This window comes from Centropristis striata, chromosome 11 (genome assembly GCF_030273125.1).
Source record: "Centropristis striata isolate RG_2023a ecotype Rhode Island chromosome 11, C.striata_1.0, whole genome shotgun sequence".
Taxonomy (NCBI): Eukaryota; Metazoa; Chordata; class Actinopteri; order Perciformes; family Serranidae; genus Centropristis; species Centropristis striata.
Genome location: NC_081527.1, coordinates 4,216,455 through 4,230,352, shown reverse-complemented (window position 1 = coordinate 4,230,352; position 13,898 = coordinate 4,216,455). Strand labels below are relative to the sequence as shown.

The 13,898-nt window shown below is 37.8% G+C and overlaps 1 protein-coding gene across 1 annotated transcript; it reads left to right on the top strand.

Annotated features, from left to right (window-relative positions):
* The first annotated feature begins 1,395 nt into the window (after positions 1 to 1,395).
* Positions 1,396 to 13,533, top strand: LOC131980462 (solute carrier family 22 member 13-like). Its single transcript, XM_059344709.1, has 10 exons — positions 1,396 to 1,770; positions 2,631 to 2,734; positions 4,462 to 4,616; positions 4,964 to 5,132; positions 5,221 to 5,341; positions 6,300 to 6,394; positions 10,719 to 10,930; positions 11,020 to 11,128; positions 12,936 to 13,139; positions 13,234 to 13,533. Exons 1-10 carry the CDS (start codon positions 1,396 to 1,398, stop codon positions 13,280 to 13,282), a joined length of 1,593 nt encoding a protein of 530 aa, XP_059200692.1. The 3' UTR covers positions 13,283 to 13,533.
* The last annotated feature ends 365 nt before the right edge of the window (positions 13,534 to 13,898 follow it).

The window sequence follows — 13,898 nt, the reverse complement described above, 5'->3', positions numbered from 1 at the left end:
GTTTACAGCCAGAACTTTAGAGGTAAATTTACAGTAGGGCTCCACGCTGCTTTGTTTTCTAGTCTGGATGGAGGCAACAAGTCTGGATTATTTGGAGCTTTTGGACACTCCGCAGGGTTAAAACTAAATCTAATGAAAAATAATAATATGTCAAATATGTCCTGTCATTGTTTTCATTAGTCTGGTTGATTACTTCATCACAGATAACTCTTAGACGTGTATGTGTATCTGCCTTGTGTCTTTCAGAAATGTGACATCCACAAAAACAGAAAATCTCAAGCAACAATCAACCAAGTTGTAGACATGTGTCTAATGATTTATTCTTTAAAACTGCATAATAAACTCTATGGAGTTTTGGGCTATTTTGTCCATGTTTGAATCCTTTTCATCCTGCCTGTATTCACCACTTAAAACATGTTTAAATGCCAAATTGGTATATTTTTTTTCAGCACAACCTCACCTATATGACCTAATTATTGATTTTTTTCAACATTTTGAACCAAAAATAAACAAAGAAAAACAAACATAAATGTGATCTTGTGATTGTGTGTGATCCTGTCATCAACTCTGGTTTTTATTCTAGTGGGACTTTATTTTATTTGGGTCTTGTGAGTTTAGCGTAACAATTTTGGACATTTTGTGTCTTTTTTGTGTCTTTTTTGGTCATTGTGTGTCTTTAATTGTGTCTTTTTTAGTTATTTTGTGTCTTATTTTGGTCATTTTGTGTCTTTTTTAGTGATTTTGTGTCTTCTGTGTTTTTTTTGTGGTTATTTTGTGTCTTTTTAGTTATTTTGTGTCTTTTTTGATATTTTGTGTCTTTTTTTAGTCATTTTGTGTCTTTTTTTGTTTTGTTTTTTCCTTTTTTAGTCCTTTAGTTCAACATAAAATGTGATTTTGAATCTTTTTTTTACTTTCAAAACACTATCATGCTCGATAAAGAATTTTAAATGTTGCAAATGTGAACAAAGGTGTCAAATCTAACATATAAGAGGGTTCCATCCAGTTCTATCATTTGATACTAAATCTATTTGAGCTTGTCTCCAGTTTTACTTGGTATATCATCATCAAACTGAAACTGGCCTCATGGAGTTTACAGCCAGAACTTTAGAGGTAAATTTACAGTAGGGCTCCACGCTGCTTTGTTTTCTAGTCTGGATGTCATGAACAAGTCTGGATTTGAAGCTTTTGGTGACACCAGAGGGTTAAAACTAAATCTAAGGAAAATCCTAAACTATTATAACCTTGGCTCTAGTGCATGTCAGATGTCCAGCAGTTGGACGAAATAATGGGTAACCTTTTTGGTATTTATAATTCAGTGATGTTAAACATTAATGGATATTGTTAAAAGCTGCAGTGCAACCTTCTAAAAGTCAAAGTGAACTAACTGACATCAACATGGCTGAGTTTGGAGAGATCCTGCAGAACATCGGAGAGTTTGGATTATTCCAAAAGCTCCTTCTGGTTGTAGTTTGCTTTCCACATTTAAGTCAGCTTTTTCTTTTTGCAAGCTTTATTTTTATCCAGTCTGATCCAGAGCGACACTGTAACACAGACTGGATCCTTCAGGCTGACTCTAACCTGACCACAGATGAGCAGCTGAACCTGACTCTGCCCCGGGAGGAGGATGGGACCTTCAGCAGGTGTCAGATGTTTGTTCCTGTGGACTGGGACATTGGAGACATCAGGGAGTACGGACTCAATGAGACCACAGGGTGCCACAATGGATGGGTCTATGGCAACAGCCTGTATGAGGCCACCATAGTCACTGATGTAAGTCACACTGTAAAAAAAAACCTGTTTTTACGGTAAAAAAACGGCAACTGTGGTTGCCAGAACTTCGCCGTAAAAAATACGGTGCAACTTTTTGTAATATTACGGTAAAATGATATTCGCACTGTTGATTTCACGTTTAAGATTGCCATTTTATTCAAAGTTTTACCGTAAAAAAATGAAACGTTTTTCCAAGGGGAAGTTCTGCACAATATTTAAATTTGCAAAGACTTTGTTTTCAATGTTGCACTTGATCCAAAACAAAGATTTCAAAAGAAACCTAGATATTTTATGGAAGCGCTGAGAAAAACTATTCTGGTGATGCGTTTTCTAAGTCTGACATAAACTGCTTTTTCCTGTATTTATGATATCAAGCCACATTTACCCACGGAAGATCCACTGGTTATACACTGTAAAAAAAAAAAATGTTGTTTTTACAGTAAAAAAAACGTCAGCTGTTGTTGCCAGAACTTTACCATAATAAATACGGTGCAACTTTTTGTAATATTACGTTAAAATGATATTAGCACTGTTGATTTCACGTTTAAGATGAAGATCCATATTTTACCGTGAAAAATAAAAAAAAATTCCATCAAATGAAACACTTTTCTGCCTTATAATTATATATATATATATATATATATATATATATATATATATATATATATATACTGACTGACTGACTGACTGATAGCCAAGTTTGTGTGGAGAAAAAGGAGCCATGCATGTGATGTAAGGACAGACTGAAATATGCTGAACAGAGACAGAAATGAATGCATAGGAAGTTGACAAATTTGAACCAAAATCTCCTTGACTCCAGGGGGTTAAACATCTTTCTTTCTTTCTTCTCTTCTTTTCAGTTTGATCTAGTTTGTGACAGAGCAAACTTGGTGACTGTGACACAATCAGTGTTAATGGCCGGCGTTCTTACTGGTTCTCTCATATTTGGACCTCTTGCTGAATCGTAAGTGTGTTTCATTTAGTAGAATAATGGTTTTAACTCTATGGAGTCTTGGGCTATTTTGTCCATTCTTGAATCCTTTTCAATGTGTTGGGCCTCGCAACGGGGCACCATTTATGTTGTTGTATTAATGTAGTGGTATCTGGTTACAGATACAAATTAAGGATGGCTCTTTTATGAATAAATGATGACCTTGCACAGGGCGTCAAATATGTTAATAAAAGGGCGTTATCATAAATGCTATCCCTCCCATAATGATACCAAATATGTAAGGAAGAACCTGAGCGACACTTGTGTGGATCTCACAGTTCAAAATTGTGGTTAGATGGCTATAAGAATTATTAATAATTATCACAGCTTGTTAGGGGCACCACTCTGTAAAACAGAGATAATATAGCCAATTCACCTAAATCAGTCTCATAAAGCTACTAAACTATCAATTTGGAACACTGATTATTAAAAATGAACATAATTATATTCAAATTACCATATTAATATTTAGTAGTGGTTGAAGGAATCGTGATTTCTTGTCACAGAAGAGGATGGCATATCGTTCATAATGTACAACATTAAAAAGACAGCATTTGTAATCAAAAGGTATGTATTCTAAAAACAAGTAAAGCAAATAAAGCACACATCTATAAAGTATAGAGAACGACATTACAAAAGAGAGGGAAACGTGTGCGTGTGTGTGTGTGTGTGTGAAGGGGTGACCAGGCCTTTTGCCCTAGTGAGAGCTGCAAAACTGTGTTTAGTTACAGTTAATTTAAAGTATATTACTGTAAGTCAGTGTATGAGCAAGTCAAAGGTTAGTAAGTTAGTTGCATATAAGACTGACTGTCTGTATAAAGCAAGATTAACATACAACTTTAATTGTAACACGAATATCACATAAATATACTTAAAACACACATATAAACCAAATCATTAATTACAGGTCAAATCCTTTCTGCTAAAGTCCTTGCTGATTGCTTATCTAAGCCCAGTTACATTACTCATGAATCCAGTTGAAAAGGGGGAAATCCTTTTCCAGGAAAGAAGGAAGTTGAGTTCAATAATTTGCCGTCTTGCAAATTAAGTTGTTGGTTGTCCTTGTTGTTGAGGTGGAGCTTTCTCTGGCAGTTGCAATGAACTTTGTTTTCAATAATGCAACTTTGGTGCGTAGAGAAGGTCAGAGTTGCAGTTGTTCCAGAATTCCTAATGGAAAGGAGATTCTGAATGAAGGATGAGGGGGGGCTGGTAGATCCAGGCCTCTGAGACACCTCCTGGTGGAGGTGTTTCTGCTCCGGGGGCAGTGGAGAAAAGAGGACTGGCTCCCTTATAGCAGACCAGCGGGCCTCCTGTAGTGTCAAAGGTCCGTTGACCAATGAGGTGACCTGGAAGGTGTCGTAAATGCAAGGCACCCTTGGAAAGTTCCTTAAAAATGGCGCTGACCTGCCATTTTGTGAGTTGACAGAAAGCTGTTGCATTTAGTCCACAAATGTTAAAGTCCACAAATTAACCCAAGATTCACCTGTGGCACGTGTCTTTTCGTGACTTTGTAATTCATTTTGACCGGTTTCCTGATTGAAAAAGCAGGACATGAACAGTCAGAATACAGACCAGAAACTGTTCAAACAGTGTTGACATGATTTAGAGCACATAAAGCTCCAGCCCAGTGTGTTGACAATAACAGAAGATGGGCTTTTTTTCCTCAACTGTATAATTTTTTTCATCTCTTTCTGTTGCAGGTTTGGTCGCATCCGAACATGTCAAATTTGTGTTGTTCTAATTATCTTATTTAATACAGCAACAGCATTTTGCCCCAATGTCTACCTGTACATATTGTGCATGTTCATGGTGTCAAATACAGGCGGAGGCTATCGGATCAACTCTATTGTATTGGGTATGTTCTGTATGCTGTAAAAATATTTTTTTATTACATGTGGTGTAGATTTGTATCCAAAACTTCAGGTTATTCAAATCGAAAAAGGACTACAGTAAAGACAATGTAGACATAGTAGCAAATTGATAGCAATTGTATCATTATTTCAACTTTTAGCAAATATTGATAATTCACAATGACCCATAAAGTACATTTGAAATATTTATTATATACAATAAGTTAATATTTTTTACAAAAGTTGTATGCCATTTTAGCATCTTTCCAAATATTTTCATAGCATGTGTTTCCATTTGACAATTCCGTTGAAAACTGAAAAAATAATGAATTGTATATTGTCTTAAATGCAGTCACTGAGTGGATCGGGCCGTCCAAAAGGTCCTGGGGAGCCTGTGTGACTCATATATATGGTGCAGTTGGACAATGTATCCTGGCTGGTGTGATCTACTCCATCAGACGGTGGAGACTGGTTCAACTAATATCAGTAGTTCCAACTGTATTAGTTTGTATCTACATGTGGTGTGCATTTACTCTTTTTATGGCCATTTATTGATTTATTTGTAAATTATAGACTATTCGAACTGTCCTTTTTCCTTGTTTCCATCAGGTTTATTCCAGAGTCAGCTCGATGGCTGTTAAGCAGAGGAAGGACAGAAGAGGCGAAAAAGTTGATTGTCAAGGCAGCAACCATCAACAAACGCACTGTTCCAGACTCTCTTTTGGAAAAGGTACTGACCTCACAATTTCTTTTCCTTTGCATTGTTACATTTACATTACATTAAGTGATTTAGCAGAAAAGGGGAACAATCAAGGTATAGTGCAATAAGAGCCATTAGTGCAGCAATAAGGTCTAGTGAGGATTCTTTAAGGCAGGGGTCTCAAACTCAAATTACGTGGGGGGCACTGGAGGCAGTATCAAAATTACAAAAAAAAGTTACTTTTAAAAAAAGTACTATTAAAAAAAAGACACAAAATGACCAAAAAAAAGACACAAAATGCCCAAAAAAGTCACAAAACGACCAAAAAAAGACACAAAACGACCAAAAAAAGACACAAAATGACTGGGATTGACAGTGAGAGCTTTTTCATTCTTTTCAATCTATTCAACTGTTGAATATGGTGAGTTTTTACCTAAAATATTGGTTCCAATTAAGAGTTTTGGTTGCATGTAGTTTAAATACTATTTCAAAAGCATTTTCTACCACCAGTATCTACCCACAGATACTGAAATGAGAAAAAAAAACATGCTAGTTTCAAGTATTTCTGGCTTATTTTAATGTTACTACAGCCGGGCTTTTCAAGCAATAATTGCTCAAAATAAGTATTTTTGGATTTATTTTAAGATATCATTTTTTTTCCAGTCTCTAGATATTTGTTTTTACTTATTTAAAGAATTCTTACAAAGAAACATTTACTTACTGCACTGGCAGCTAATTTGACTTGTTTCAAACATGTATTTGCATAATTCTAGTTATTTATTTCTCATTTTTTGTCAGTTCGTTTTTACAGTGCAGGAGGTGGAAGATAAGTTATCCATAGGGTTAATTAGTAATTGATGCTCTCTAAAAGTATTTGTCAAAACAACCTTTAATTCCAGTAAACTTTTACTTTGACATCTATGATATCAAAACTTTGCAAAAAGTGTAGTTTGTGGAAGTGTGTCTTTACAGAATATTTCTGTTACAGATTGATGTGAAAGATGCTGCTGAAAAAGGAAACATCACAATTATTTTCAGATCACCTCTACTGACAAAGTATTTTCTTCTCATGATATTGGCATGGTGAGTTGAATTTCCAAGAGATCCTCTAACTCAGTGATTCCCAACAGGGGGGGCCCGACCCCCCCAGGGGGGCGCCAAAGATCCACGGGGGTCGCAAAGCCCTCTTGATTTTAAGGGATGTAATAAATCTAATGTGTTAAATATAGACGAGTCAGCATTTAATTCATTAGTGGGGCAAAAACAACTAAATAAGGGCTACATTAAACGTTTATTCATTTATTTAAATAGACAAATCACTATAGAAAAGTTTAAAAATAAAGGCTATATCACGAGAATAAGGACATGTGTAAAATCCCTCCTGCAGTATACACAGGTAACCTCACCTAGTGGTAACCTCACCTAGTGGTAACCTCACCTGGTGGTGACCTCACCTAGAGGTAACCTCACCTAGCGGTAACCTTACCTAGCAATAACCTCACCAAGCGGTAACCTCACCTAGAGGTAACCTCACCTAGAGGTAACCTCACCTAGTGGTAACCTCACCTAGCGATAACCTCACCTAGTGGTAACCTCACCTAGCGATAACCTCACCTAGAGGTAACCTCACCAAGCGGTAACCTCACAAAGCGGTAACCTCACCTAGAGGTAACCTCACCTAGCAGTAGCCTCACCTAGAGGTAACCTCACCAAACCTCACATCACAATTATTTTCAGATCACCTCTACTGACGAAGTATTTTCTTCTCATGATATTGGCATGGTGAGTTGAATTTCCAAGAGATCCTCTAACTCAGTGATTCCCAACAGGGGGGGCCCGACCTCCCCAGGGGGGCGCCAAAGATCCACGGGGGGTCGCAAAGCCTTCTTGATTTTAAGGGATATAATAAATCTAATGTGTTAAATATGGACGAGTCAGCATTTAATTCATTAGTGGGGCAAAAACAACTAAATAAGGGCTACATTAAACGTTTATTTATTTATTTAAATAGACAAATCGCTATAGAAAAGTTTAAAAATAAAGGCTATATCACGAGAATAAGGACATGTGTAACATCCCTCCTGCAGTATACACAGGTAACCTCACCTAGTGGTAACCTCACTTAGTGGTAACCTCACCTAGTGGTAACCTCACCTGGTGGTGACCTCACCTAGCCGTAACCTCACCTAGAGGTAACCTCACCTAGTGGTAACCCCACCTAGCGATAACCTCACCTAGTGGTAACCTCACCTAGAGGTAACCTCACCTAGCAGTAACCTTACCTAGCGATAACCTCACCAAGCGGTAACCTCACCTAGCGGTAACCTCACCTAGAGGTAACCTCACCTAGAGGTAGCCTCACCTAGAGGTAACCTCACCTAGTGGTAACCTCACCTAGCGATAACCTCACCTAGAGGTAACCTCACCTAACGGTAACCTCACCTAGTGGTAACCTCACCTAGAGGTAACCTCACCTAGAGGTAACCTCACCTAGTGGTAACCTCACCTAGCGATAACCTCACCTAGAGGTAACCTCACCTAGCGATAACCTCACCTAGTGGTAACCTCACCTAGCGATAACCTCACCTAGAGGTAACCTCACCTAGAGGTAACCTCACCTAGCGATAACCTCACCTAGAGGTAACCTCACCAAGCGGTAACCTCACAAAGCGGTAACCTCACCTAGAGGTAACCTCACCTAGCGATAACCTCACCTAGTGGTAACCTCACCTAGAGGTAACCTCACCTAGAGGTAACCTCACCTAGCGATAACCTCACCTAGTGGTTACCTCACCTAGCGATAACCTCACCTAGAGGTAACCTCACCTAGAGGTAACCTCACCTAGCGATAACCTCACCTAGAGGTAACCTCACCAAGCGGTAACCTCACAAAGCGGTAACCTCACCTAGAGGTAACCTCACCTAGCAGTAGCCTCACCTAGAGGTAACCTCACCAAACCTCACATCACAATTATTTTCAGATCACCTCTACTGACAAAGTATTTTCTTCTCATGATATTGGCATGGTGAGTTGAATTTCCAAGAGATCCTCTAACTCAGTGATTCCCAACAGGGGGGGCCCGACCCCCCCAGGGGGGCCGCCAAAGATCCACGGGGGGTCGCAAAGCCTTCTTGATTTTAAGGGATATAATAAATCTAATGTGTTAAATATGGACGAGTCAGCATTTAATTCATTAGTGGGGCAAAAACAACTAAATAAGGGCTACATTAAACGTTTATTCATTTATTTAAATAGACAAATCGCTATAGAAAAGTTTAAAAATAAAGGCTATATCACGAGAATAACAACATGTGTAACATCCCTCCTGCAGTATACACAGGTAACCTCACCTAGTGGTAACCTCACTTAGTGGTAACCTCACCTAGTGGTAACCTCACCTGGTGGTGACCTCACCTAGCTGTAACCTCACCTAGAGGTAACCTCACCTAGTGGTAACCCCACCTAGCGATAACCTCACCTAGTGGTAACCTCACCTAGAGGTAACCTCACCTAGCAGTAACCTTACCTAGCGATAACCTCACCAAGCGGTAACCTCACCTAGCGGTAACCTCACCTAGAGGTAACCTCACCTAGAGGTAGCCTCACCTAGAGGTAACCTCACCTAGCGGTAACCTTACCTAGCGATAACCTCACCAAGCGGTAACCTCACCTAGCGGTAACCTCACCTAGAGGTAACCTCACCTAGAGGTAACCTCACCTGGCGGTAACCTCACCTAGAGGTAACCTCACCTAGAGGTAACCTCACCTAGTGGTAACCTCACCTAGAGGTAACCTCACCTAGCGGTAACCTTACCTAGCATTAACCTCACCAAGCGGTAACCTCACCTAGCGGTAACCTCACCTAGCAGTAACCTCACCTAGAGGTAACCTCACCTGACGGTAACCTCACCTAGAGGTAACCTCACCTAGAGGTAACCTCACCTGGCGGTAACCTCACCTAGAGGTAACCTCACCTAGCGATAACCTCACCTAGCGGTAACCTCACCTAGCAGTAGCCTCACCTAGCAGTAGCCTCACCTAGCGGTAACCTCACCAATCGGTAACCTCACCTAACAACACAAACACAGAGCTAATGGAAAAATGGCGAAGCGTCAGGGAGACGAAAATGCTGAATATCTCAAAAAGTAAAAGAGAGGGTACCATGAAAGTCACATTGAGTTCGGCTTCATAGGAGCAATGGACAATGGGGGGGTCGCGAAAGTTTACAATGGTAAAAATGTGGTTCCCTCAAGAAAAAGGTTGGGAACCACTGCTCTAACTTCTTAAAGCTGTATTACTGTAATATTCCTATTTTAACAGTGGATGAAATTACTATGTATGTTTGAGGGGTAGTGACGAACCAAGAGGGGCTTAGCTACAACTCTGCACTTCCTCTATTTTACATTTGTCCCTGCGAACTCATGGGAGCTGATGGGACCCCCTAGTTTCTAGCTGCACCCCTTCAAAAAAACTCACTTCGCACTAGCTGCTCAGCACAAAAGTTGGCAAGCATGGTGGATCATTAAACTCCTTAACCCTTTATCGGACGAAGAACTACATTCGGTAACTTCACTGGATATCAAAATGGGGTCCCCATGTCTCTCAATTACTAGATTAAAGTGGCAAATCTATAAGAAAAAAAGTTGCAGATTAAAGAGATTTAAAGTGGCAAATCTACGTTAAAAAAATCTCAGATTTACGAGAAAAAGTGGGAAAAAAGCAACTTTTTTCACGCAGATTTGCCACTTTAATCTAGTAAATTTGCCAATCATGCCGTCAGATCAGCGGTATTATGTTCCGATTCGGAAGACAAACCGTTATGCAAATTCTTATATCCCCTTTGTGCTTAATCCACAAAATGCAGTATAAACAGAAACTCATTCTGCATCCCGCTCTGCTGTTGAAATGACATTTACTTATAAAAAAAGCTAGCCATTTTTTTCCACACGTGGTAATCTTTACTCACAGATTTACAAGAAAAAAGTGGGGGAAAAAGCAACTTTTTTCTCGCAGATTCACCACTTTAAATCTCATAAATCTGCGCATTTTTCTCATAAATTTGTCACTTTAATCTCGTAAACTTCCTCCTCAAAATATTACCCCCCTCCCCGGGTCCATATGTTTTTTTACACGTTTTTTTTTACATTTGCAAGTATTTCAATGAGTACCCTATTAAGGATTAACAATGCTGTCAGTGAATTTCAGATTGGAGTCAAATACGGTGCCCAAATACTTGTACGATTGTACAATTTGTACCTCTTTACCATGGATGGTGCTGGTTTTGGTGAGGATTTCCTTGGACCAAAGATGCCAATGGTCAAGCTGTAATGAATGTAATATAATGTAGGACATTCAGGCTCTGATTCTCTGCTTGACTAATGTGTTTCTTACTGTCTTTGAACTCAGGTTTTCTCTGAACCTTTCCATCTTCTGCTTGTACTTCAATATTGGAAACCTCGGCCTCAGCATCTTTATGACACAGCTGTTGTTTGGTGCTATTGAAATACCTGCTTATTTACTGTGTATGTGGCTGTTGGAGGTTTTTGGCAGAAAAAAATTACTCATAACAACAACTCTGACCGGAGGGCTCTGCTGCATACTTGTCCTAGCTGTTCAAGGTAATATCATTGGCACATTTGACCACAACGACAAGTTATTGTCCTGTTTGTTTGGTTGCCAACTTTTGTTTTGTGTTTTGTTTGTTCAGGATATCCCATTGCTGTGACAACATTAGCCGTTGCAGCGCGTTTCTTCCTGCTTGGGGCTTATACGATATGTCATGTTTATGTCCAGGAGCTGTTTCCAACATCTGTTAGGTAGGTGTTCACAGGCTTTATGTGCAAACCTTTTAGACCTTAGAGCAGAGGTCTCAAACTCAAATTACCTGGGGGCCACTGGAGGCAGTATCAAAATGACCAAAAAAAGACAAAATTAATTTAAAAAGACACAAAATGACAGAAAAAAATAAATTACTTAAAAAAGACACAAAATAACCAAAAAAACACACAAAATTACTAAAGAAAAGACACAAAATTACTAAAAAAAAGAAACAAAATTATGAGAAAAAGACACAAAATTACCAAAAAAGACACAAAATGACAACAAAAAAGACACAAAATGACAGAAAAAACACTATATTACTTTAAAAAAGACACAAAATGACACAAGAAATACACAAAATTTCTAAAAAAAGACACAAAATTATCAAGAAAAGACACAAAATTATTAAAAAAAAAAAAAATTACATGACATAACATTTCCACTTCTCCCGGTAACAACAGATAATAAACGGTCCGGTAGCCCAATAAAGGAACCTTCGACACACAACACGGTAAAGTGCCATTCATATAAAACAGACATTAAACTTTCATATCAAGGTGGGGCCCACAAAATATCGTCACGAGGGCCACAATTGGCCCAGGGGCCGTGAGTTTGAGACCCAAGTAAAATTGGTTTTATTGGGTATCCAAAGAATGGCTTGACACATGAAGCAATAGGTACCAAGGTTATAATAGTTATTGGTTTTTCATTAGTTTTAGTTTTAATTTAGTTGTGATTTTTTGTTTTCAAATTCAGTTAGTTTTAATGAGTTTTTTAGAATGTGTTTGCTAGTTTTAAATAGTGTTTATTTTTTTGGAAAATTCTTAGTTTTAGTTTAGTTTTTATTAGTTTTAGTTGTTTTGTAATGGGGTATTTGTTGGGTGCCAGATTCAATAAGGTCAGAATAAATGTTTCCTTTATTTCCTTTGTCTGATCCATCTCAGCCCCACTAAGTTTATTAAGTCATAAAAACCAGATAGATGAAATAGTTTTCATATCAACCAAAAGATTAACGTATAAAAAAGTTGACAAAGACGAAAAGGACATTTCAACTATAATTTTAGTTAGTTTTGTAAGCACAAAATACAGTTTCAGTTAGTTATCTTTTTTTTTTTTTTAATTCTCGTTTGTATTCTTATTTCAGTTAATGAAAATGTTTTTTCAATTCTAGTTTTCGTTATTTTGTTAGTTTTCGTTAAGTATAATAACCTTGATAGGTACTGAGAGGTTAAAAAAATATTGAGTACTGGTAACACTTTACAATAACCATCATTTATAAATGGTAAACAGATAGTTAATTAATGTTTAATCATCATTTATAAACCGTATGTAGGCCATTTAGAATGGTAAATACATAATTTATTAATGTTTAACTAACTACATCATTCATAAATGACAAATAGATGGTATATTAATGTACGTTTATAGTTACTTTACCATTAAGAAACCAATAAATTATAATTAACAGTTTATTTAGAGTTTTAGTTGCACTAATTATAACATTTTTAACACCATATTAAGTATGTTAATGATTTTGAAATTATTCATATACCTTTAAGAAATTGGTTGAAAACATTTAAAGATTAAATATGTATAGCACTTTGTAACTGGTTAATAATTGGTTTATAAACCATCGATAAATATTACTTAGTTGGTTATTGCAAAGTGTTACCTGAGTACTATTTTCCTTGAAACAGAGACTCCTCCACCGTGTGTTTAAACAAGGCTTTTCTTGCTAAACTTGCTATTAAACCCAAATGTGGAAATATCGGTGTTTATCATTTTCCACCATTTCCCTCTCAGACAACCAGCCACATCTCTAGCATCAGTGTCAGCAAGACTAGGTGCACTACTGGCTCCACTGCTCAACATCCTGTCCATGTACCACTGGTCCATACCCACCACAGTCTTCAGCAGCTTGACCCTGATCAGTGGAGCGCTCTGCTTCCTGCTTCCTGAGACCACGAGAAAAGAGCTTCCTGAGTCCGCCGAGGCAGGGAACAACAGGTGACTATCACAAATATAATTTCATATATGCCATTAGACAAGTTAATATCTCTAAGATCCTGTTGATATCTCTCATCTGTCCTTTGTCTTTCAGAAAAGGGACCTCCACAAACAGAGACAGTTGTTCAGATCCAATTTACTGAACTGCAGACATGTTTAAAATGCAGAATTAGGGATGCACGATATTTGATTTTTTGCCGATATCCGATATGCCGATTTTTTACAACTCATTTAGCCGATTACCGATACCAATATTTTTTCCCGCACAATTAATACCCACAATCAGGGCAAATTTGCCCAAATTGAATAAAACTACATGTACCTTACAGACTGCTGCTTAAACTCAAATTTAACTTAACCCTGTAAAACCCAGATATAGAAAAACGCAAAAAAAAAATTTTTCAACCATTAAGATGTTGTTGTAGGAGGCCTTTGGGGGTGAAAATGGAGTGTTTTCAAAAATGTTATGTTTTAGTATGTTTTTACGGAAACGTAATATTGCAGCGTTGGGCTTAATGGGTAGCAGAATCTCCTGTATTTCCACTCATTGTCTGAACAACAGTACAGAACTAAGGATTCATTTGCAGGGTTTTGCTTTTCCCAAACCAGTATATAACATGAATAATAATCTTAGTCATGTTGTTATGAAGTGTGATTTATTCAAACAAGCACTTTGACATTTATTTACATTATTTACATTTTAAGTTGCAGTCAGTTGCAGTGATAGTCCCAGAAGCAGTTCTTGTCCTCTGAAAAGCA